The sequence below is a fragment of the Argiope bruennichi genome, chromosome 2 (genome assembly GCF_947563725.1).
Source record: "Argiope bruennichi chromosome 2, qqArgBrue1.1, whole genome shotgun sequence".
NCBI lineage: Eukaryota > Metazoa > Arthropoda > Arachnida > Araneae > Araneidae > Argiope > Argiope bruennichi.
In genome coordinates this window covers 21,632,133-21,656,497 of record NC_079152.1, presented here as the reverse complement: position 1 = coordinate 21,656,497, position 24,365 = coordinate 21,632,133, and the positions used below count along the sequence as shown (strand labels likewise).

Sequence of the window (24,365 nt, the reverse complement as noted above, 5' to 3'; positions counted from 1 at the left end):
TAAATCTCAACAAATTTCTAATCGAGATTACGATGAATTGAAAAATCTTGGAAATTCCCCAAGTGAGATAAAACCATTCTTGAAATTCTCTTTAGACTCTAAGGTGGAATTAAGTAGATGGATAAAATTTAGTAGACAATTTAAAAATTCTGCAAATTGCAGAAAAAAAACTGCAACTTTACACTGAAATCTAGTAATTTAAATTTAAATTTGTAGTTTTCTTTACATTTTGCACAAAATTCGAATTTGTGTGAATTCGGCGAACTTTCAGATGAATAAATTAGAAGTCCACTTAATATTCATGGCAAACATAATAAGGACGGATGAAACACGTTTTTCGAGAAACCGAATGTTTAATAGACAGAATATTCATACCTGGTCGCTAGAAAATCAGAAATATGCTATTGAAGTTCGAGATCAACAATGCTGCTTCATTAACATTTGGTGCGGAATTTATAATAACAAGTCTCATTGGTACATTATTTTACGAGGTACAGTTAACGAGGTAATGGTACTTGGAGCTTCTGCATTCTATAATAAACGATTTCATGAGAATCTACTGTTGCGCCAGCTTCTAAATATATGCTTTCAATTTGTGACAAGATATCGCATTTCTGCTCCTCGCATATATTCCTTCGCATAAGATTTCACATATGTTAGGCACTAAATAATGGAGACATTCCAGTATCGAATCATAGAATATGGGGGTTCCGTAGAGGGTATTCCGCTCCTGACCTGACTTGACTCCATTGGAATTCTTCTCATGAAGACATGTAAAAGAGCCGGCATATGCTATTCCTCTGTCAACATTGCAGAATATACGAGAACACAATACTGATGCTTGTGCCTCCACAATACCTGCCTTTTCCGAAATTTATTGCAAGAAATTCTGTCCAGAGAGCTAATATGTTTAGTGGCTGGCGGAGAGCAATTAGGTAATAAATAAATGATCCTGATGATAGGCAAGTGTCTGTTCAACTCTTTATGCCATGATAATGTTCGAAATCGCAACGACACAAATATTTTTTTTATGAATATTAATTTGTACGAGGCATTTTTTCATTCTAAGTCTCCTTCTTCTTTTGTCTCCTTTATAAGATATGACGGCTAATTCCAAAACTTGACTATAGATGGTGATGTAAGTTTTCTCATCGAATAGCCATAGTTTTTTTTACAATAATTTGACACCAACTTTATGGCATAAGCTGGCACTGTTTAGAAATTAGAGGTTTGTGTAGTGGATATAAGTGAGAATCATGTATAAAAAGTAGAACCATATCAAATTCTGAATCAAATCTATCAAAGAGTAGCTTGTTCGTATGCCTGTAAACATGACAATCAAGAGAAGCAACGTAGATACAGGAAATTTGGCTCGTTATCCTTTTATAAAGCTGTAGTTCTGTGTCATATTTTTGATTGAATCTTCAGTAAAAAGTCATCCAAACTACATAATTACTTTTCTTTTAAAAAAAAGCACAAAACAACGAAGCATTATGAATCTAAAAATAAAAAGCTGAAGACTCGTACGGTTTATTCTTTATCTGGGGAACACTTCTGTGGCGGATGGTGCTGAGAGAGGACCGATCCTGGGACCTTGTGGTTCGCAGCCCAGTAACATGACCGCAATACAGAAGCAATTGCTATAAGCTTTCACCACACTTCTTATGTGCTCCAGTGATATTAATACCTTTATTTGGAATAGGCGAGGATGTTCTGGGGAGATCGTTACACTGGTTGAGCAATGTACTTTTCAATATTTTTTTTTATATATCATTATGAATTTAATATTTATGATATTAGTAAAGAATAAGCCATCCAAATTCTTTAATAAAATAACGAAACATTTGTACTTTCTTGCAATACGAGGATACAAAGAGAAATTTTGAATTTAAAAATATTTTATCTCCAAATTTAAAAGAATCTGCTGATTTTAGATCAATCAGAGTCTTAAAAAATAATTTTAAGAATTTTTATTGAACTTTACTTGTTTCTGTTCATAGAGATATAATTTATAACAGATTTTTTACTCACTTTCTGATTTTATGTTCTGATTAATTCGTCAAAATATTCATCGGAACGTAATATGCAGAAGAATAATCTGATATTGAGTTTAAGGAAAAAAAACATCGAAATTTCATAATATTTATAATAATAAATTAGATTAATACTTAGACTAATATTTAGAAGATAATAAAAATAAACCATAGAATGCAATCTCCCTTAAATTTTCTCACTTACTCTTTAATAAAGTTGTTTTCCCAGAGAGCTCTTGCATGTTAATGGTGTACAACAGTTGCGAAATATTAATCTTTGGCTTCAATTTACCATTTTTCCTGAATCTATCGTGTCATCCTTGGCGAATTGTTTTGGCGATTAATCCTTGACACGTGGTTAATAGTACCAGAAAATCGAATTTGTATTTTAGACACGTTTTTCTGAACTGATTGAAATAAAGATTTGACTGAAAACTTCTCTTGAGATCACAAAATGTCATACCTAATTTGATATATTTATGCCATTGTGTGTTTGAGTTATCGCGATTTCATATTTCTGAAGGTACTGACACTCAACCTTTTATGGGATTTGGATTACAATTTGTTAAATGTCTGCACTATAGATGTTAAATTTGTTTTTCGAATTTTGTCAACATGGTCTCTTTGTTTGATAATTATTCTGTTAACTGATATTCGAGCAGCAAGATAGTGATCGGAGTTTGCTTACAATTTGACAGAAGTTAACAAATTTGGTGTAAAAAACCATATACCAAATTTCAGTTATTTTTGTTATAGAGAAACAGACGGATATGTTTCAAAATTAAGTATTCGAAATCAGAGAAGTCTTGTGGTGATAGCTTCATAAGCCAGTTAACAGCGTCCGGATACGGGGTGATCACTTTTGTCTAGTGGTTATGTTACGTGGCTACGGACCCTAACGTCGTGGTTTCTGTCCTCGAGAATGCAATCTCTACAGTCTAAATCGTGGAGATTCATTAAAATTTTACATTTTTTGACGATTACAATACTTTCTTTATACTGTATACGAGAGAAAAACATAATTACTAATTCTAATACACTAATAAAACTGTAGTATTAAAATTGTCTTTACTTCATTTATTTGTGTGTTTTTAAATTTCAATTACCAAATGGTGCATATTTTGGAATCTGAATTTATGTACATACGGGCAATAATGTGTCCAAATTTACTTATAGTTTCAGTAGAAATCTCAACAGTTTTCGTACAGCTGATTTTTTTTATAGATATCAAGTTACAAAACGAGTGTCATTTACAGCATCCTACGAATATAGATATACCACATGGTGTTTAAGTCTTCCACCGAGATGCACAAGATACAGGTAAGAAGTTATTTTTTTTAAATATCTTTAAATAAATGATGATGTTTTGATTCGAGTGATCAGAAACTTAGCGTTTAATGACGAAAAAAAGACATTTAGCCGTTAAAAGATTAAATCTAACAAAGGTCACAATATGCAAACATGGATTAGCAATTCAAATTACTGCTCTTACATTGTCTGTTAATATTATATTAAAAATAGTCTTCGAGTTTAGTAAACATTGGCGAAAGCAATTATTTTGATTAAACAAATCTAAGCAAATTTATTTGTGAAATTAAGTGATATATTTTTATTTATACAAATGCCATTTATACAAATCCATTCATTATGTATACAATAAAAATTTCGAAAGCGAAAAATGCACCAGACACAGCTTTTTATGTTTACTGTTAGTTCAACAAAAAGTGTAATTTGTTTTGAAAGAAACAGTTAATAATTTATAATTAAATTAAGTTGAAACATTTTAAAAGTTTCCCTTTGATTCCGGGATCCCTTGTTGCAAATATTTTTTTGTATGATAATAAAAAGTATTCATATTAAAATTTACAGTACAGATAATGACTCCAGCAAGCTTGATAATAGAAAACCACATTATATCCTTCTAAATTCTGAAAACGCAAGGTATAGGTTTAAAAAAATTTGACCAAGATATATACAAAGAACAACATTTATAAAAAAATTGTAAACACAAACAAGCAGAAATTCACTATTAAAAAATAGTTTGGCACTAACAAAAGCACTCCGCGTCTGCAGTTCAGCTGTTCGCTCACTAAAAAGAACTCCATACAGACATCTTACATCGTTTTTGAAAAAGAGAGAGATCTTAGTGTAGTGTGTGACGACACAGGGAATGCTTTAGAAAAATCTCCAATACTTAATTCCTAACAGATGAAGCAATAAGTCGTGCAATTTCTAGAATCTTCATTTTTGTCGCCAAAATCGATTTAAGAACTTCTCTAAATCTTTTTTTTCCAGCCATAGTATTAACTTGGCAGAAAAAAGGAATTGCAGATTAATAACTAAAGCATAACCTTTTGAAGGTTTCTTTTATAAAATGTGAAAATTACTGTGTGAGTTATAGTTTACCAATAATTTTAAATTGAAATAATTTTTGATTCACGGTAGTTAATCCAAATTTTTTTATTGATAAAAAAACACATGAAAAGAATTAACAAATGATTTCAAAGCAAGAATTAAAGACTTCATAATGTATATAAAATATATAATTCTTAGAAAAATAATAAATAAAGTATATAATTCTTAGAAAAATAATAAATAAAGTATATAATTCTTAGAAAAATAATAAATAAAATATATAATTTCTTCTTCATAAAATATATAATTTCTTAGAAATCATCTTATAACAACTAAAACTTTCGAAAGTTCGTATTACATCCTTTACTATCTTAATAGAATGCTTAACATCATATCAGTAGAAATGAAGTTATACTTTAACGACATAAAAATTATTTTAATAAAAATCCGACTTCCGATTTAATAAGATATGATGAAAAAAGGTGAAATAATTTTATTTTATGAATTTTTTCAACATACGCATGTGCAACGAATCCATGCTATTTTGAGCAGTTACTTAGCTTAATATTTAAAGTCACATTGTATGTTTTTGATTCCAGGACACGGTATTATACAGAATATAGGACTCTACCTGAAATAAAGAAAAAGACTGTATATTACTGCTGCAGTGGATACACTCAGGAGGGAACTTCATGTGAACGTAAGTAAGAACTCGATTTATGACTATTTTATCTTGAGTTGTCAAATTTAGCACTGATATAGATTGAAAGGGTTCAACTCAAAGTACTATAACTGAAATTTTAATTAGAATTTTATTTAATTACAAGTTCAGGAATACTTTAGTGGTAACTGTATGAAATATTGCATACATCTGATTTTACACCATTTTAAAAATTAAAAAATTTCCATTTAAAATATACGTTTAATTATTGTTCAATCCTTTTTTTTTAATTTTAACAATTTCGTACAAATATTCTTTCCCATAATATCCAGCAATAGATTTCATGGATACAAGGAGATTTAAAAGGTTCCATCAAACATTTAATTTACTAATTTTTTTCATTATTAAAGATTAAAAAACCTGGTTTCTATTTAATATATGTATAATTTATGTGGGTGAAATTAAGCCCTTTGAAAGTGCTTCATAAAGCAGTGCTTATAACCCAATTTTAATGTCTATCGTGGTAATGAAGTTTAAAAATTTTCTGATGAGGAAATCATGAGTAACCTGTTCACAAGATATTTAAGTAAAATTAAACGCAACCAATATTTTCCGCAAGCCAGCTGGTCGCCAAAAGCAGCTAGTTTTTACATTTACTTGTGCTAGTTAAAGCCTATAAAATCGGTATAAAAACTGTTTAGACATTTTTAGAAGATTTCGCATGAATTATATTTTCTTGCTTATGAAATGTGATATGTCAGACTTACATTTTGAAATAATCACAACGGTGCATTTGCTTACTCGCATAATATTTATAAAAGTTTCCATTGTTTGACGTAAAGATTTGTTTCTTGCTTTCCATTTTTAATTTTTTTCTTCGGTATTGTAATCTACACTTTTAAATTAGAATTGTAATTGCTTAATAAATTTCATTTTTATTAATTCTCATAGTTTGTTAAATAAATTTATATTATCTAATTAGAATAATTTTATATATACAGGGTGTCCCAAAAAAGTATACACACTTTAAATAATTGTAAATTTGGGGTTTATTATAATTCGAATAATTTTCAACATGTAAAAGATTCTACAAATATCATTCTATTGTCTTGTTATCGCATGTTCTCAAACTGATGTCCGTTCTGCTCCTGACACTGCTGATAACGCGAAGCGATGGAATAGCACACATAATGAAACAATTCCCTTGGGATATTCGTACATTCATGTTCAATGGTTGCCCTCAATTGAACAACTGTTGCAGGTTTATGGACGTCCTGAACAGTTCCATCAGCTTCAAACTTATCTCTAATTCGAGTGATGGTAAATCGTGTAGGTGGTTCTTTGTTAAACTCCCTCTTAAATTGTCTTTGCACTTCTACTGCATTTTCATACTTCCAGTAGCATTTTAGAATAAATTTCCTTTCTTCAAATTCAAGTCTGTCTGCCATCACTCGGTTCAATGGGTTCAGTCTGTAAAGAAAAAAGAAATAACTTAGTTATCAGCTGCTAAAATGTGTATACATTTTTTTGGGACACCCTGTATATATATATATATATATATTTCTGTATTAAGTATATTACATTTTAGAATACTGACTTAGTTTTGATTAAACAGGCCACCTTTATTGACAAGTTACTTGGCAAGAAGCTATAAATTTAAAATAATTGGCAAAATGAGAAAAATGTCCTCTCACTACTCCATCTTCCTGATTTCATTAATATTTTTTTTATAAGAAAGTCGATAATGGATAGGTCATTAATGGCCATTTGCTCTTAATCGTCCATTTTTGGGAAAACCCCAATTATACTATTCAACTATGCCTTCTTTGTAGGGGAAAAAACTGGAAGTAGTCTCTAGTTACTACTACTAAATAAAATATTTCAAATGCAATTCAATCCAATTTTTATTAAGTTTTTGATCTTTAGCTACAATATATTGTCACTGAATTTTCTCCTGTAAGTCCGTAAAGTTTACGGGTTTGTGTAATAGATATATGGAGACGGACAGTCAACTGGCTTCGGTAACAAACGACGACTTTAGTAACACGAAGTCACGGATGCACAGGCAAGAAATACACGGCCGAAACGCACGCAAGCAATACACAACAATGCGCAATATCACAGAACAGCACAACGATAAGCAGCTCGAAGCACTCAGAGAGAGAGCTCGTTCAACAATTAACCAGAGATGAACTCAAAAACAGCTCCAGCTCGGCCGCACGGCCTTTTATAGTTCCCGAGACGCAGCAGAGAATGTTGTCGAACAGTCAAGCATATCTAGTTAACTATTAGCTCTACCGCGAAAATTCTGGAAGATTCCAGTATTATCTATTTTGTCACCAAATTCGTCGGCAAGTCGCCAAATGGTCGCCAACTTTGTCTCCCAGCCCTGGGATCACTGATAAGACATTCTATCAGCATCCAACAGAGCTGATTATAAAATGGTCTTGCCAGTGATGAAACTAACTGTGCTAGAAAACAACAATATAGATTTGTAACACTATGAAGGATCATCTCTTTTCGCTTCATTATTCGAGACATTGCTAAAACTTCCAAGGGAAAAGTACAGGTTGGAAAATTGAGTTTAGGATGAGATTTAGTAGGATGCAAATATACTTTTAGCATGCTCATTCATTAAAATATTAAAGCACAATAGCTAGCCGATTCTGAGAAAATCGTCTTCAAGACTTTCATATAGCTTGTGTAATAGTAACTTTTTCAGAAACTCAACGGTGTAGTTGTGAAGGCAATCGTTTAATAAGCTGAAGGTCAGAGTTTGGTTTGGGATGCGTTTGATTTTAAATATCTATCCAAAAATTATTTATATTAAATTGCTCATTTATAAATAGTTTTATCTATTATGCTTTTAATTTTTTTACTATCCGCAAAGGCACATTTTTTTTTTGCCACCGTTTGAATCATTATTTTTGCCTATTTTTAAGCATTGTTAAATCACTATTTTAAAGTAATATATATATATATATATATATATATATATATATATATATATATATATAATAATAATAATAATAATAATGGCAGAGCACTTGAAAATTAACATTAATTTTAGGGGTATAATTTTTACTAAATAATAGAGAAGGAATAATTGGGTAAAATTAGAGCTAACAAATTAAAATTTCAAAATTTCGATTTTTAAGAGAAAGTATTTAGTATTTTTTTTCTCCGAAAATACTGCAGAAAAAGGACGAAATTTCTGTTAATTTTTTTATTAATAGAATGTTTAATTAATTTTTGTCCCTTAAAAAGCAAACAGTACTTCTTTCTTCATTTTAAAGAATTTGTGTACAAAGTTAGGTGAAGTCGACGCAGTCGCTTAGAAGTAGGAACAAACATACTTAAATATATATAGCCACAATGACTTTTATTCATATTAAAACAATTAGTGACAGATGGCTCCCAGTGGCAGCAATCTTGTTCCCTTGTGCCTGACTCACCCATAAACCTCACCCTATTATTTCAATAGTGAAAAATATTTCCTCTCTTGTTGTTTTTGATTTCTCGTATATTCAATGTACAAGGAGAATCCTTTTTAATCTTTAAAACATTCACTTTCTAAATGTTGTTGAATCTTCTCTTTCAGATGCCCCTGATTCACAAAAAGACATTTTTTGGCATTATATTTGCCAGAAGGTGTGTTCATAAATACAATAAGTCAAGGATACACTGAGCTATGGTATTAAGTTTGGCATGCAGTCTTTACACCAAAATTGTTTCATATCAGTCAAATTCCATAAAAATGTGTCTACGCAAAGTATGTCTGTCTTTTCGTTTGTGTTCATGTGAATGCAAAATTTGTAGTCAATTCGCGAAGGTAAGAAATAACAGATTTAAAGTGTAAACGAAATTCTTTCGGTTACCTCTGCCATCTCTGAATTGTTTTACAACACATTTTAATTACTTTATATAATTCTGTCTTACTTTACATAATTCTTAAAACAATCGTATTTGTGTTTTTTAACTATATTTGTGTTTTAGAGTTTATTAACGAAAACTTATTGCTACTAAATTTCCGGGTTCGTTTGGATAATGGAAGTTATATGGCGTGGATATGGCTCAATCAGCAGGCGGCAGTAGAAAAAAAAACAACGACGTTTATTTACACGAACGTTTATCGACACAGGACAGCACAAAGACGACAACTATATACAGCATAGAGAAGACAATTATCTCCAGCCGAGACGTACAAACAATAAGACTCTATTGCAGACAGTAGCGCACAGCTTAGTACAGCATTAGCTTAACTCCGTCGCTGCTCTGCTAATCTCTGGAAGACTCATTCTTCACCATCGATTCAGACTACTACCGGCAGCTGCAGACTGCCTCCTTTTATAGGTCTCAGAAGGCGGGGCTAGAAGCCTCTCAACCAATCAGGAACTTTCGAGGCGTATCTCGGTTCCCAATGGACGGATCGGGAAAATTCTCGACGTTTCGGGTGTAATCTATTTCGGCGCCAAAGTCGCCAAATTCGTCGCCAAGTCGCCAAGTTTGTCACCAAGCTCTGGGACCTCCGACGCGACACCCGGACTCCGTCCAATACAGATGACTGTGAAACAGTCTTTCTGATGATGGAACCAACTATGCTGGGGAGCAACATCACAGATTCGTAACATTATATTTAAGCAATATGAGCATAACTCTTATCCACTGGTTCAGAAAATGTGTCGTAATATGTTTTCATTTAACATACAGCATTCGCTTTCTCACTTGCTGCTAGCTGACCCTTCTATATAAAATTCTCCATGTGCCAGTCACATGCATTGCCCTCTTTTTTTACTCATTTCATCTACCGTAGGCGTTTCATCTAGATTTTTCTCTTCATTTCTCTATTTTGACTCGTGTCTTCTCTATAAAAGATTTTCTACCAATGATAATAGAAAGACATAAATACTATAGCTTCAATAAAAGCAAATGGGACAAATTTTGGGTTTTGTTCTTGGAGTAAAATAACTAACTAATATGGTTATATATATATATATATATATATATATATATATATATATATATATATATATATATATATATATATATATATATATATATATATATATATATATATATATATATATATATATATATATATATATTTGCCCTTTTTTTCATAGCTTACTGTAGAGGTTCTTGCAATGGCCGGGGAATCTGCACGAAACCTGATTACTGCAATTGCCTCCTTCCCTGGTGGACTGGGAATAATTGCCAATATGGTGAGTAAATTCCGAAATTGATTGAATAATAACAATGTTATGGAAATTAATCATTGGGTGCACAGTAGGGTTTATACAAAAACCGACTTTTTGAAAAACCGGTTTTCGAATTCGACATTTCCAAAAAACCCGGTTTTAGCTGGTTTTCGAATTTTTGTCAAAAAAAAAAAAAAAAAAATTGAATAGGGAAAAATAAAATAATTTTCCCTATTCTATTTTTTTTATTTTATTTTAATTTATATAAAATAACAACGAAATCAATATCAAAGTCAAAATATAAAAAACAAAATTAAAGATTAAATATACATATTACTTACACAAAATAACGAAAACTCAAACAAAAATTTCAAATAATATTTATATATTATTATATTCTTTTCACTAATTTTAATTTCTCCTAAGAAAATAGGATTTTAAAAAACATAAAATATCCACTGAACGGTGGCTAAGTCTCGTTCTTATTTTTGACACAATATTGCCTGAAATTGAAAATACTCGTTCACTAGTTACTGAGTTTGGCATCAAATTACAAATCTAAGTTTTTTGTTCTTTTATTCGTTTGTTCAAATAATGAAAATTCAGCTTTCAGTGTCTCTGGATTTGTAAGTTTTTCTTCAGGGTCTTCAAGAAACTAAACAATTATATTATTTCCGACAATTATTTTATGAATTGCTTTCAAATGATTATATAGATTGCTCGTAGATGATCCTTTGCAGCTCAACATTTTATTACAATGATTTCAGTTTGCCTTGTCTTTCCAGATCTTTTTGAAACTATCCCAAACTTCCGACTTTTTTTTTAATCTAAAAATGAAATTAAAGTTATTGAATAAGTATTTTTGACGTTTATTTTACAATTTTATTATTTTAACTATTAATATTAATGCAATTTAAAATAATCTAATCTACACATGTTCAAGGAATTAGAAAAAACACTTCTTAATCTAATCCCGATGCTTGCTAAAGACATAATTTATGTTAAAACGTTGCGAAAGAAAATATGGAATATTTTAACACCCTGTGTTTCATTTAAAATTCCATTAAACAGAAGTCAGAACTTCTTATTTTACTTTAATTTTTGATAGAAGAAATTTATATAATAATATTTAAATTTTAAAATGTAAAATAGAAAATATGAATATAAAAATTAAACATACTCAATACTTACGTTATTTTTACCAAATATAACAACTTTATATTTTTGTTTCCTGTTTTCACCTTCGCAATATCCTGTTTTCACCTCGAGCAAACCTGTCGTGACTCGAGACCACATTTCGACAATTCCATTTCATTAAGGGGCGTGACGCGGTACGATGAGCACATTTGACCTTGGATTTCTCGCATTAGATACTTTTTAGTTCTATTTTTTTTTCACGAGTATGTGAGTGTTATTTCTGACAGCATTTTATTTTAACTGAATATTTCGTATTGATATGGCTAGTTCAAGTGGTGTAAAAAGCTTTCAGGAGTGGTACGAAGAAAATTTTATATGATATCATTAAATACTGTGATCAAGAAGCAGAAAACGGGGAATTATTTATTCCTTTCACACGTTCTTCGAAACGAGCCAGTCAAATTGCTGACGTTTCTGTTAGCACCGACTTCATACCGATAGACAAAACATCCGACGAGAAGCAAGAGATGAACTTTATCAAACTTTTGTTTCACTTTGGAAAAAAATGTGAAAAGGGATGTTCATGAAAAACATAAATTGACGAATTCGAGGCGCAACTGTGCAGTGCACAAGCACTGACCAACTAAACTTGCAACGTTGAAAAAATGTGTTTGCTGCCCGTTGCATAGAATTAATAGCAAATCAAATAAGTTCAAAATTAATTTTTACATAATAATATGAATTCTTAAAACCGGTTTTCTTAATTTAAAAGCCGGTTTTCGAATGTATCAAATTTACTTTAAAAAACCGGCTTTTTAAAACCGGGTTTGAAAACCGTCAAACCCTAGTGCACAGTGACTTAAAACAATAGGACGGATAATATAGAACAACGCTTCATTTCACACCCACTCACACGCGCACGCATACACAAACACAAAACACGAAACACAGGAAATAGAAATATAAACAAGATGTGAAAAAGATAGCTAATGTGGAAATTATCATCACAAGCTGATTGCATTTCACTATTAAATAGTAATAGCAGCATTAGTAAAAGCGTTCGGCTTCTGTAGTTCACCAACTCACCCTTCTAACTTAACTCCAGAGGGAATTCATTTCTCGCTTTATACCTTACAACGGGCATGATTCTACTTGGTATTAACCAGAATAATCTTCAAATTTTGATTCTTAATAAAGATAAGACATAATTTTTGCATTTCCCAGAACCTTCAAATTTCTCGTGGGATACCACATTAGAATAAACATTCTGGTGTTACAAGAGATTATCATAAAGAACCTTCTTAATAGTATTGGGATTAATTTAACAATGTGGAATAATAAATCTCACTTCTAACCCTGAGCTGATATCCTCTATCCAAACTTCCACACCACACCAGCTGGAGGACGTTTGGCCCCGACGGATTTAACGTGCACCAGACCCGCTTACTCGACGACTCTTCGGTGGAATCGGATCACGAACCAGAAATCCTCCGGTTCCGAAGCCGAGACCTTACCACCAAGCCGTGTGTCACTTGAGGAGACCGCTATGTTCTGGTGGGAAGGTCTTGGCTATGGAATGAATGGATTCTGAGTTTGAAACTAGATTTCACAGTAGAAGTGGCCGTGTTATATGTTAAATCCATTTGAGCCAAACGCACTCTCTCTGGGGGTGGCGCTGGTGTCATCTCAGTCACTGACCATAATTCAAATTTATAAGGTCTTCCTTAAAATAACCCTGGTATTGCTTCGATATGAGCTTCGAGTATAACTAAACTAAAGGTATATGAGCATTATGCTAAGGTATGTAAGTAGTTAATATATACAAAATTGAGAAATATTCATTTGATGAAACAGATATTTATTCTGATAAATAAGAAAGAATGCCAAACTTTGCTTCTCGAAATATATCGTTTGCTTGATATATTTCGTAAAACACACAAATATTCTTAAATATCAAGAGAAAAAAAATCGAAATCTTGAAAAATGAACCATAATAAAATATACATTATTACAAGCAATTTTTTAATTAAAATTATAGGAAGATTGAGATGTTGAGGCGGGGGAGATTGTTGCTGTTAGTTGTTATTTCTAGCAAAAAAAAAAAAAAAAAAAAAAGATTGCTGACATGGAATTTCTATATGGAGAAAATAAAAGATCTTATAGAAAAGGATACTGTATGTACAATTTTTAAAATGATTAAACAGCATGAAGAACAGTTCTTGTTAGGCCTTTGATATCCTGCTACGTGAAATATAATAAGCCTGATGGCGACTATTATAGTATTAATTTTATACAAATTTGTAAGTTTAACTTCATTGGTGAAGGTTCCATTACTGCCCTACATCATCTAAAGGCACCATGCAAATTCTTATAAAAATTTTCTTACTTTTGCTTTTCTATCTACTTTACTTAAGTATACAAATGAAACCAAAACAAAAAAGTAAATATCATTTTGATATATGCAAATCATAATAATTCAAACAAAACTATCAAATTAATGCAATTAAGGGTATAATTGAAAATAAAAGAAATCAAGAAAGAAAAAAAAACATGCTCAAAAAGTATCGACACATTTTCCAATAAATTAAGAAAAAAAAGCAAACTTAAAAGTTAATATCTTGTAGGACAGACCTTGTTTTTATGATCTCTCGTAGTCTGTTTGGCATAAGTTGGATCCATCTATTAGTTTTTTGCAAAATTATCCATCGATTTGTGCCCTCTTTGACCAAATGTCTTCTTAAATCCTGTTTGTTAGAAATTTGATGTTCATACAGTTTTTGTTACAAATAATCCCACACATACTCAATGGGATTAAGGCCTGGACTTTGTGCAACAGTCTTAATAGCAATAGGACAGTGATAGATTACTCATAACTTGCAAATATCAACAGTATGTTTCGGATCATTATCCTGGTGCAATCTAAAATAACTTAAGATTCCCAAGTTGCTCACACTTTGATTGGAATTTTGCTTGAGAATGTCAAGATAGGCATATTTATTCATTATACAACCAATAAAATGTAAATTCCCGACACCAGGGCTGGCCATACAATCAAAGACTATTTGATTGTCACTTCCATATTTGACAGTAGGTCGTCAATTTTGACATGCATTGCTTATCTGGTTTCCGCCAAACTTTTTGACTGTCATCCGATCTGAAAATGTTATCTTTGCTTTCATCAACCAAAAATGCATTCTCCCCAGATTCCAGATTCTTTTCTTTGCTTTACATGCCATTAAGCAAATGCAAGTCTATCTTGCCGTTTTGCTCTGCTGATTTATGGTTTTCTTTGAGGTACTATGCCATAATATTCATGTTTCCTTAAAATATATCTGACAGTTTCAGGATTTGCATATTTTCCGAACTTACTTTTATCTTGGAGAGTCAATTTTTTTTACTGCACTAGTTTTTTTTGGATTAAAGTGAACTTATTTCATAATCGGGCTTTTTACATTCAAGAAAAGCTCTTGGACGCCCTGGTATTGGCTGACTTTCAATACTATTTGCCTTCTTGAAGCTCTGAATAATGTTAAAAACAGTAGATTTACTGAATATCAATATGTATATACAGATCAAATTTTCAATCGTTAATAAAATACTTTTTATTCATCCACTCAAGTTCAAATACATTTTTTTAAACTTGTAGTGGATGACACTTGATGTTAATACAGTTTTTTCAAATATTAATTAATTAATTAAATTTGTCCAGTAATTTCTATTTGGTCTCCAAAGTCATCATATCCATTGCCATGTCGCGAAGTTTGTCGCAAATTTAATAAAAAGTAACTAAAAAAAAATTGTTGACATAAGTAGGAATTGACTTAATTTTTTTAAAAATATATATTACTTGTTCTCTTAGTAATCTTATCTGTTGAAAATTTTATGCTTAAATTTATAGTCTAAAAATGATAGTAAATTCAGTTCTATTGATGTGCTATTATATTTGTTAAATTTCTCATTTAAAAAGCGTCCCAATACTTTTTTGACTCCTACTTGTCTTTGAATTATATTTGAAAAGCTATATCAAAATATAATTGTAAAATACCAACTTTTTTTTACAAACTGTACGCCAACTGTTAAAATATTTCTTGATTCATTTTGTTTTTATTTTAATGTGGTAAATAGTTCTATAAATAGCTTTGCAGTTATTCCTGCCAAGTGTCCCAATACTTTTTTGAGTGACTGTATGTATACAATTGTTGAATTGTTTAGATGTTTATAATAAAATAAAATTAAAACTTCCATTTTTAGTAGAAAAAGGCACTGCTTCAGTAAAACCTGTATATGCTATTAATTCATTTAAAATCAAAACTGTTTTTAAATTTTCTAATAGAATGTCCCACTGGCAAGTATGGAAAGCAGTGTTCACAAACATGTTCTTGTAAAAACGGGGCCAAATGTGACAAGGCGAATGGCTATTGCGAGTGTACGCCAGGTAAGAAAGAAATGACAGAATATAAGAAAAGAGTAATATTTTTTTAAAAGTTCATATTTAGAATAGTTTCAGAATTTTTCATTTTCACTTTACTTTATTGTAAAAAAATCAACGAAGATGTGAAAAAAATTGTGCGCAAAACACAAATGTCTTTTTCTTTTCTCGAATACGTGTCATAAAAAAAAATATAAATAATCGTCAAAAAGTTCGAACGCTAGATTTTGACGAATCTTCATATTTTAGATCTCCCTGACTTTGAAGAGCACATTTTTGGAAAATGTTCGATCTGTCTGTTTGCGACAAAGATAATTCAAAAATATTTTCAGTTAGACTATTGAAATCTGATTTCAATTGACTATTGAAATCAGTCTCTATATCAAGTTTTCAGATTTCTATTAAATTTTGAGCAAAATTCGTTAAAAATTCTCTCTGCCCGGGTGTTCGAATATTTGTTAACATGCCAACTGCAAAACGAAGAGAGCTAGAAAGATAAAATTCCGCACGCATATTTATCAGCTAAAGTGTTGACACTAGGGATTGCAATACCGGGATACCGAATACCGGTATTTTGAGCCATTTGTACAATTTTGTAATACCGGTATTCACAAGTTTAAATACCGGTTTTTCGGTATTTACTAAAAAATTTTTAAATTGTCTCCACTATATGTTCAGGGATCGCGAACATAGCAAAATAGTATACGTTTTTGTTTTTATGTCTCCCTAACGGGCGAAATTAATTAGCTAATTAATGGCTTAATTAATTGCTTAAATCTAAATTAGCGAAACATGGATTATCCCCGAAAGAAAATATTGTATCCATAACGACTGATGGAGAAACAGTTATGAAAAAAAGTTGGAAAGTTGATTGGTGCAAATCAGCAATTGTGCTATGCACATGGAATTCAATTAGGAATAATAGATGTATTATACCAAAAAAATAAAGAACAGAAGAATCCAAATACTGTGGATATAGAAACTTCGGATTCCAACTTTGAATAGAGTAAGAGTGAGAATGATATTGACAATGACAATGTAATTTTTGAAGAAGATATTGCTAATGAGGATGAAATATTAATCATCAAGAATTGCTTCCTATAATTTATAAAGTTCGAAAAATTGTTAAGATATTTAAACGTTCCCCTATAAAAAATTATATATTACTAAAATATATACTAACTGAAAATAAAACAGAATATATGTTGATACTAGATTCTAAAACACGTTGGAACAGTTTACTCCTAATGATGGAACAATTTTTGAAACTGAGAAATCCAATCCAAAAAACAATAATCGACTTAAACCTGTAAGTTAATTTTTCAGATAGTGAATTCGACTTAATATCCAGAACTATATCAGCTCTACTTCCAATAAAACTGACTATTAAGGCATTATGTCGGAGAGATTCTAATTTATTAACAGCTAATGCAACAATAAATTTCATGTTGCAGTCACTGAAAGAACAACACACATCACTATCTGAAGAATTATATATTACATTGAAAAATCGCACAGAAGAAAGAAAATGTCTGAAGGTATTTATATAATTATAATGATTTTAAAAATGAAAATGAAAAAGAAGAAAAGAAAATAACCATTTCAAATATGATTAAGTTTAGAGTAAATTTTCTAAAAATTTTTTACCTACAAACCTATCTCCCGGTTCAGTTATCGAAGATTATGATGACACTAATGTTGATAGTGAAAAGGAATTGTCTCTTGAACAAAAATTAGAATTTGCGATAAATAAAAAAATTTCAACGAACCAAAATACAATACAGAAATCAGATATATCCAAAACCATCCGACGAGAAATTGATTTATTTGAAGATGAGGGATTTAGAGGTAAATACTTACAAAAAGTATATCGCGCATTGCTAACAGTACCACCAACTAGAATAGATGCCGAAAGAGCGTTTTCGACAGCTGGTAATTTTTACACAAAACCTTTTAGGCTTAATGACAGTACAATGGATGCATTATGTTTTTTAAGATCACATTTCAAAAATTTGTCATAGTACCACAGACTGAATAGTTATATTTACACTTGTTTTGTGATTGAAATAAATAAGATGGTCCTTTACTTTTTTGTGATTCTTTATATACTGTTATAATTTATAAGTTACAAATTATTTTTTGTGATATTTACACTCTCTAATAAAACTGGCAAATAAATCAAAGAAACACCTGTGTTTTCTTTCTTTTTCTAAAATTTCTAATACCGGTATTAAAACCGGTATCCCGGTATTAAGATCTAAAAAATACCGAATACCAGTATTGAAATTTTGGTCCGGTATTGCAATCACTAGTTGACACCTGTCAAAGTTTGAGTTAAATCCAATGCTGGGCTGACCGTCTGTCTATCTGTACTTTAAAAAATATAAAAATACAATAACTCAAAAACATTAAAGAAAGGACTTAAATATATAAAATTTTTTATGGGATTTGGTGACTACAAGTGTAACTTTTTAACAAATTTTTGTATCAATATATTGGGGAAAACGAATTTAAAATAAAAATTCGATGTTCAGTTTCTATTAAACGCATGCCTGGGCTTAATCTCCAAATAACTCGTCAAGTGTGACACGATTGATTCATTAAAAAGGCTAAATTCATGCCCAAGGTTAATATTTCGTAATTATTGTATGTGATAATATCTTCATTAGAGAGAACGCGAGAAAGTTTGGGAGAGACCACTCCTTCTTGTTTCGGAATAATCTCAATCTTTACTGTTGATGAAAGAGAGCTCGTGTGTGAGTGTGTGTCTGGGCCCGCCAGAACTTTTCATTTTACTTAATGCTACCAAATTTTTGCATAAATATATTTTGTAGAGTTAGGAAATTTCGAAATCATTATTTTCCATTTTAAATTTTAATTAATAAACAAAAATGAAGCGGGATCTTAATGCCTTTCTGCAATTTTTCTCGAAAATACTATTGAACAAATCCAATTTTTAACTTGAGAAATTGTCTTTTTGATCATATTGAATTACTTGATGAGCAAAACTTTTCTAAATTTGGAAAATTCTTTAAAAATTATTTTTGTATAATTTTAAAAATATTGTTAATTTAACTATTCTCATCATTTTATTAGATGCATAATTTTTTTCCATTGCTCAAAACTATAGAAAAAAGAGGACTTACATGATATAGTAAGACAGTGATAACTTTTAGCGCTAAGGGTAACGCAATATTTTAAATACATTACCCTGACATGTAAGTTTTTAATTGCTGTATAATGTCATTCATTTCGTTATTGAGAATGTTGGTGTATGCAATAAAAAGAATAGATGTAAGAATATTAAGATAAGATGACTTTAATGTCTGTCACAGTTTAATGAATAAAAATAACTCGTTGAGGGAATTGTGACCAACAAATTTTGCCTAAGAAAATCGAACGAAATAATTAATAACTGAAATGAATCTATATGGTGGCGAGAATATATCGCCTGACTATAGTTCTTTTAAGAGAATTGTAATCGTCCTCCAGCTGACGTGGTGTGGAGTTTGGAGAGGGGGTGGCAGCTGAAGTGTCGTCCTCGTCATCTGAGAGCGGTTTAAAATTATGAGGTCCGTTCCAAACTAGCCCTAGTGTTGCTTTAAAACGGGGCGTTAATATAACTAAACTAACTAAACAAACTAAAAGAACTGCAAACGGGGCTTTCCTGTCTTTAAATTAAACTTAGTTAGTTTCATAATAGAACTGCGTTATGAATTTTAAAAATTAGTTGCTTTCTTTTTCATTCTACTTTTGAAGAAATGGTTTCATCAAAAGGTATAAAAAGTTTTTTAAAAGAAAATTTCATTACGGTGTTTTTACAAATGATTTAATATGGTGGGATACCTTACACTGGCAACTCAATATGAAAAAAAAAGTAAAAAAATGTTTCATTCTTTTTCCCATATTGTTTTGATGTTTTTCTGACAGGATGGAGACAATCAGATTGTGGAACTCCGTGTGCTGAAGGTACCTACGGGTCTAAATGTTCTCAGAATTGTTACTGCAAAAATGGAGCTAAATGCAACCCTGTCAACGGTACATGTGACTGTCCTCCTGGGTTTCAAGGAAGAAAGTACGGAAAAAATAGTTTATCCTGCTTTAAACGGAATTATAAATACAAAGTGATCAAAATTAAAACACACCTACTCTCAGCTCTCTATACAGTGTGAAGGCTCCAAAATTGTTGAATATACTACTCAAGACATGGAGAGGCGAATTACGCGAATAAAAAATAAGTCTCAGAAACACAGATAGATGGCACTGTATAACAAAAAATATGCTGAAAAGACTCAAAATAGTCATTTGCAACACACTCTATTCGAACGTATCAAACATTCGATCACAAGGACTTTATTGATGAAAGGGAAATTGCTCAATATGGTTCCCTTCTTGCAGATGTAATCTCTGCATTCTGTGGACTGCTTGTTCAACTGTGGATCGTAATGGGTCGATTAAGATGCTTCTCGCCTGCAAAGTGACACTGTCTACTGGACGTCCTAGATAAACAAGATTTTTTTAAGTATCTCCAAAACCAAAAATCATTGGAATTGTAGAAGGAGTTGGTTAGGTTGCCGGAAACGCACGACTATCATTAAAAAAAATGTTGCAGAAGAAACTGCTGTACACAGAATCTAATGTGCGGAGACGCTTCATCTTGCATACAGGTAATTGAATCAAGACATTGACTCTGTTGCATTTGGGGTACAACAAAATTGTGGATCATGTTATAGTCATGGTCCTTTGCGTAAATTGTCAAGTCGACGAAACACTTGAAGTGTAGCTGCACTGTGTCCATTGTTTTTATAAAACAACTTCACAAGCAAAGCGCGAAGCCATCACTGATAAGAATGACATTTTCCCATATTTATCAATTTTATGCCTAGAATAGTAGCAGCAAACCAAGGGTTTATGCAAATTTTTGTGCTTACAGGGCGAAGTTGCAGTTACAATGACAGTTTCAGTTTCTTCACTTTTTTTATCTTCTTTTTTTTTTCTTTCATATCAGCAATAGGAACAAGAAAGGAAAAATTTCATAAAGTATGTGGATTTTTTTGTGTATGATTATTTGTGTCTTTATAGCATGTTTTTTGTTGCACAGCGCCATCCATCGGTGTTTCTGGAACTAATATTTGTTCGCATAATCCGTCTCCATATATCTTAAATAGTATGTTCTACAAGTTTGGAGCCTTTACACTGAGTATTTCGTTGTATAGAGAGCTCAGAGTAGGGGTGTTTTAATTTTGATCACCTTGTACATAGACTTAAGAATTTACTTAAGAATTTGTTTATTTTGATTATCATATTATATTAGTTAGTTGGAGAAATGCACTATAATAAATAGAACTCAGTGTTTATATCGCTGTTAATAACTCAATTTTAAGGCTATTATTAATTATTCAAAATTAATAAGCATTAAGGGTTTATTATGTTAATAAATATAATACGTTTTAATTTCCATACAGATTAGTTAAGTTGCTACATATACCTTCCAAAATGAAGCACAGTAGACATTTGACAGTCCAGTTCTAATTTAAAAATAACGCTTTAAAATAAATTTGGGAACAATCAATTTTCACCAGACTTTGTAAGCGCCTGCATGCAATCATGAACTGACGGCTTTAACTCTTTAATCTTGATGTGTGGATCAAACTTATCGGATTTCCATAATCATTTATCAGCTAACATTAAAATAAATTTAAATGATTTTTAAATGATAAATTTAAATATTCAAGCTTACATTTACGTTTTAATGCTTTATATGGTAGCCTATGTTTATCCCAGAGTATAAACTTTGACAAGGTGTTAATTTCAAAATGAATTTTAGATCACTTTTTCCTAAATAGTGGCCGTATTAAAACTTAAAACTATAGAGCACTTTGAAAGTACGTATTTTAATTACTCTGAGAATTCATATCAATAGAAAAGAACTCATAGGAATTATTTGCGGATCCTGATTATTTCAGGGGTCCGATTGATTAGTTCTTTCAACTGAGTTCCTGTTTAGTTCTTTCTAAGTTACATGTTTTTAAAAAAAACGCTGGTATCGATCGGAAATATTTGCTAGATTTTTTGTTTCGTATAACAATTAGATGAAATTAAAAAAAAAAAAATAGCATGAAAATTTCTTTGAAAAATTAAAAATATTTTTCAAATTTTACGTTGTTTTCTAATTAATTCTTGAATTCCAAATTAAGACATTTTGACGTTCTATAAATCATTTTATTTGTGTTTTGTTACGTAAATTTTTTTATTTCAATTTTTTTCTTCTCAGATTAATTGCTTTTTATTTATGTAACTGCCCTAAAAATCTCGTCCCTTGAAAACTGCTGTATGTAGTATCCCAGTTTTTCCATTCAGTTTCGGAATTTTTTTTTTTAAATTAGAAGCCATTTTACAAAATATGTAAAATGAATATTGCAAGCACCCTGTCTTCAAACTACAAAGAATTATAGTTATAATGAGTATTTCGAATATTTGGAAAATCAAAGGAAAAGCGGGAACTAAAATGCAGAGCATATTATGGAATTTTTGCTCTTAATGACTTTATGATAGTGTTTTGGCTTTCTTCCTCTCGTCTACTTTTATTCGGATCGAGACTAAGAAGCAAATACAGCGATTTTAATGCTTTACAGTGATATAGTGCAAATACAGTAATTTTAATGCTTTTAAGCAATTTTAGTGCTTTCCATTCAACTATTGAAAGCATTAAAATTGCTGTTATGTTTGATTACCACATTTTGACACAATGCATCATAAATCAATTGGACGATGAGTAAGGCATTACGTAATGGACTTGGATAATCTCAAATGACACGCGATGAACACGTGCGCTCATATTTTAATTGCAACTAAAAAAGTAAGGGTAGGTTTATATTTATTGTTTAAGATAGAATGTAAAAGGCGGAATGGCAATATGTTAAGAACAACAACAACAACAAAAAACTATACAGAACGTAGCTTGCGATGTATACGTTAAATTACCAGCTCATTCTTAATATAATAAATATTTAGTTTTGACCATTTTTAGAAGATTTATATTTAATTATAACAAATTATTATGAACAAATACTATATTATAATAATTAATATGAATTATTACATTAATTAGAAAAATTTAATTAAATATCTTAAGAAGTTAACCTATATTACATTAATTTAAATTTTGAAATTTATTGCGCATCTAGAGGGACTTTAAATTACATGGTATATCACAACGTACCATAAAATGCAATCAAGTGTTAGACATGTGCTATTGCATGTGTCATGTGCATTAATTCCACTAAAAGTAAAGGATAGAGACATGTTGCTATAGAATAAGAACAAAGTACATGTATGAAAATACAATAATAAAAAAATAAATGTGTGTTTATTTTGGCAGATGTGAAGACGTATGTCCCTCTGGCACCTGGGGAAAAGGCTGCTCTCAGAAATGCACTTGCATGAATGGTGCCAAGTGCTTACCTGCCACAGGGGAATGTGCATGTACTCCAGGTAAGAAGAAAGGAAATTATTTAAGTGTTTGGGTTGATTAAATGCCGTATCCCCCGACGTCCTGGTATAGGGGTAGCGCATCTTCCCGAGACTTACGCGTCCTGGGTTCGAGTCCTGGTTCGAGCTTGGTTGTTCTTCATCTGTGTTCTACCTGTAGTTTGTGTGAATGTGCACCCCTGTAAAAGGAGGTTATGCAAGTGATTGTGACGCATGAGTAGCTAAGACATACTCTTGGCCCAAAATGGCGTACTGAAACATGAGACGCTCTCTCGGCTTAAAATTGCTGACTTCGTCAGCGGGCTTGTCTATGACAAGTGCCATAAGAAACAACCAAAAATATTGTCTCAACTAAATGTGTAATATGATATACAATATTTAAATGAAAAAAAAATCAAGATTTTTATCATTTATGAATTTGTTTCTCTTAAAATAAAATGTTTCAGAATGCGCCAGTATTTTTTCGCCATTTTGTCATGGTTGGTTTGAGAACCAGAAATGAAAAGATTTTACAATGCCATAAACAAAACTTTCTAGGGTCATTGTTTTTCCCATATTATATTCGTATAATTTGCGATAAGTATATTTTTTTCTATAGATGTTTTAGTTTATTATCATTTGCTCCTCATTTTCATCTCGTATCTAGTTTTGATAATTCAATTTATTTTGCTTAAAGGGAAATCGAGATTAAACGAAAGCACCTAAAATTGGTACTCACTTACGCAAATCAGTCTCCATCAGAAAATGATTTTTTTTTTTTAATTGAGGACATTGTTTTTTTTTTATTTTCACTGAGCTGCTAAAGAACTCCAATAAATTCACACCCTTTCTCTATCCTCGACATTACCACAGCCATAATTCATTAAGTGTATTTACTGTGACGATGTATGGCTTTTTATGTTTAGTTACATATTAACGTTCCATTTTAAATCAACACTAGGCTGTTCTGTAATAAATCTGTAATTTTGAACCGCGGTCGGATGCATCAGGTCGGCCGACACTACATTTTTTCGTTGGAATCGGGTCTCGAACCTGATGCCCTCGTGTTTCCAAGCCGAGAC

General features: G+C 31.1%; 1 protein-coding gene across 4 annotated transcripts in view; it reads left to right on the top strand.

The window, feature by feature from the left end:
* Nucleotides 1-24,365, top strand: part of LOC129962088 (multiple epidermal growth factor-like domains protein 11) — a 308,991-nt gene that overhangs the window by 3,005 nt on the left and 281,621 nt on the right. For 3 of the 4 annotated variants that reach the window (XM_056075809.1, XM_056075805.1, XM_056075804.1), the window contains exons 3-8: nt 3,258-3,353; nt 4,988-5,088; nt 10,173-10,271; nt 15,718-15,819; nt 19,744-19,888; nt 23,195-23,307. In XM_056075809.1, the coding sequence (XP_055931784.1) occupies nt 3,258-3,353; nt 4,988-5,088; nt 10,173-10,271; nt 15,718-15,819; nt 19,744-19,888; nt 23,195-23,307 (656 nt within the window). The remainder of the gene's footprint in view (nt 1-3,257; nt 3,354-4,987; nt 5,089-10,172; nt 10,272-15,717; nt 15,820-19,743; nt 19,889-23,194; nt 23,308-24,365) is intronic. The other variant, XM_056075806.1, reaches the window with a different exon arrangement.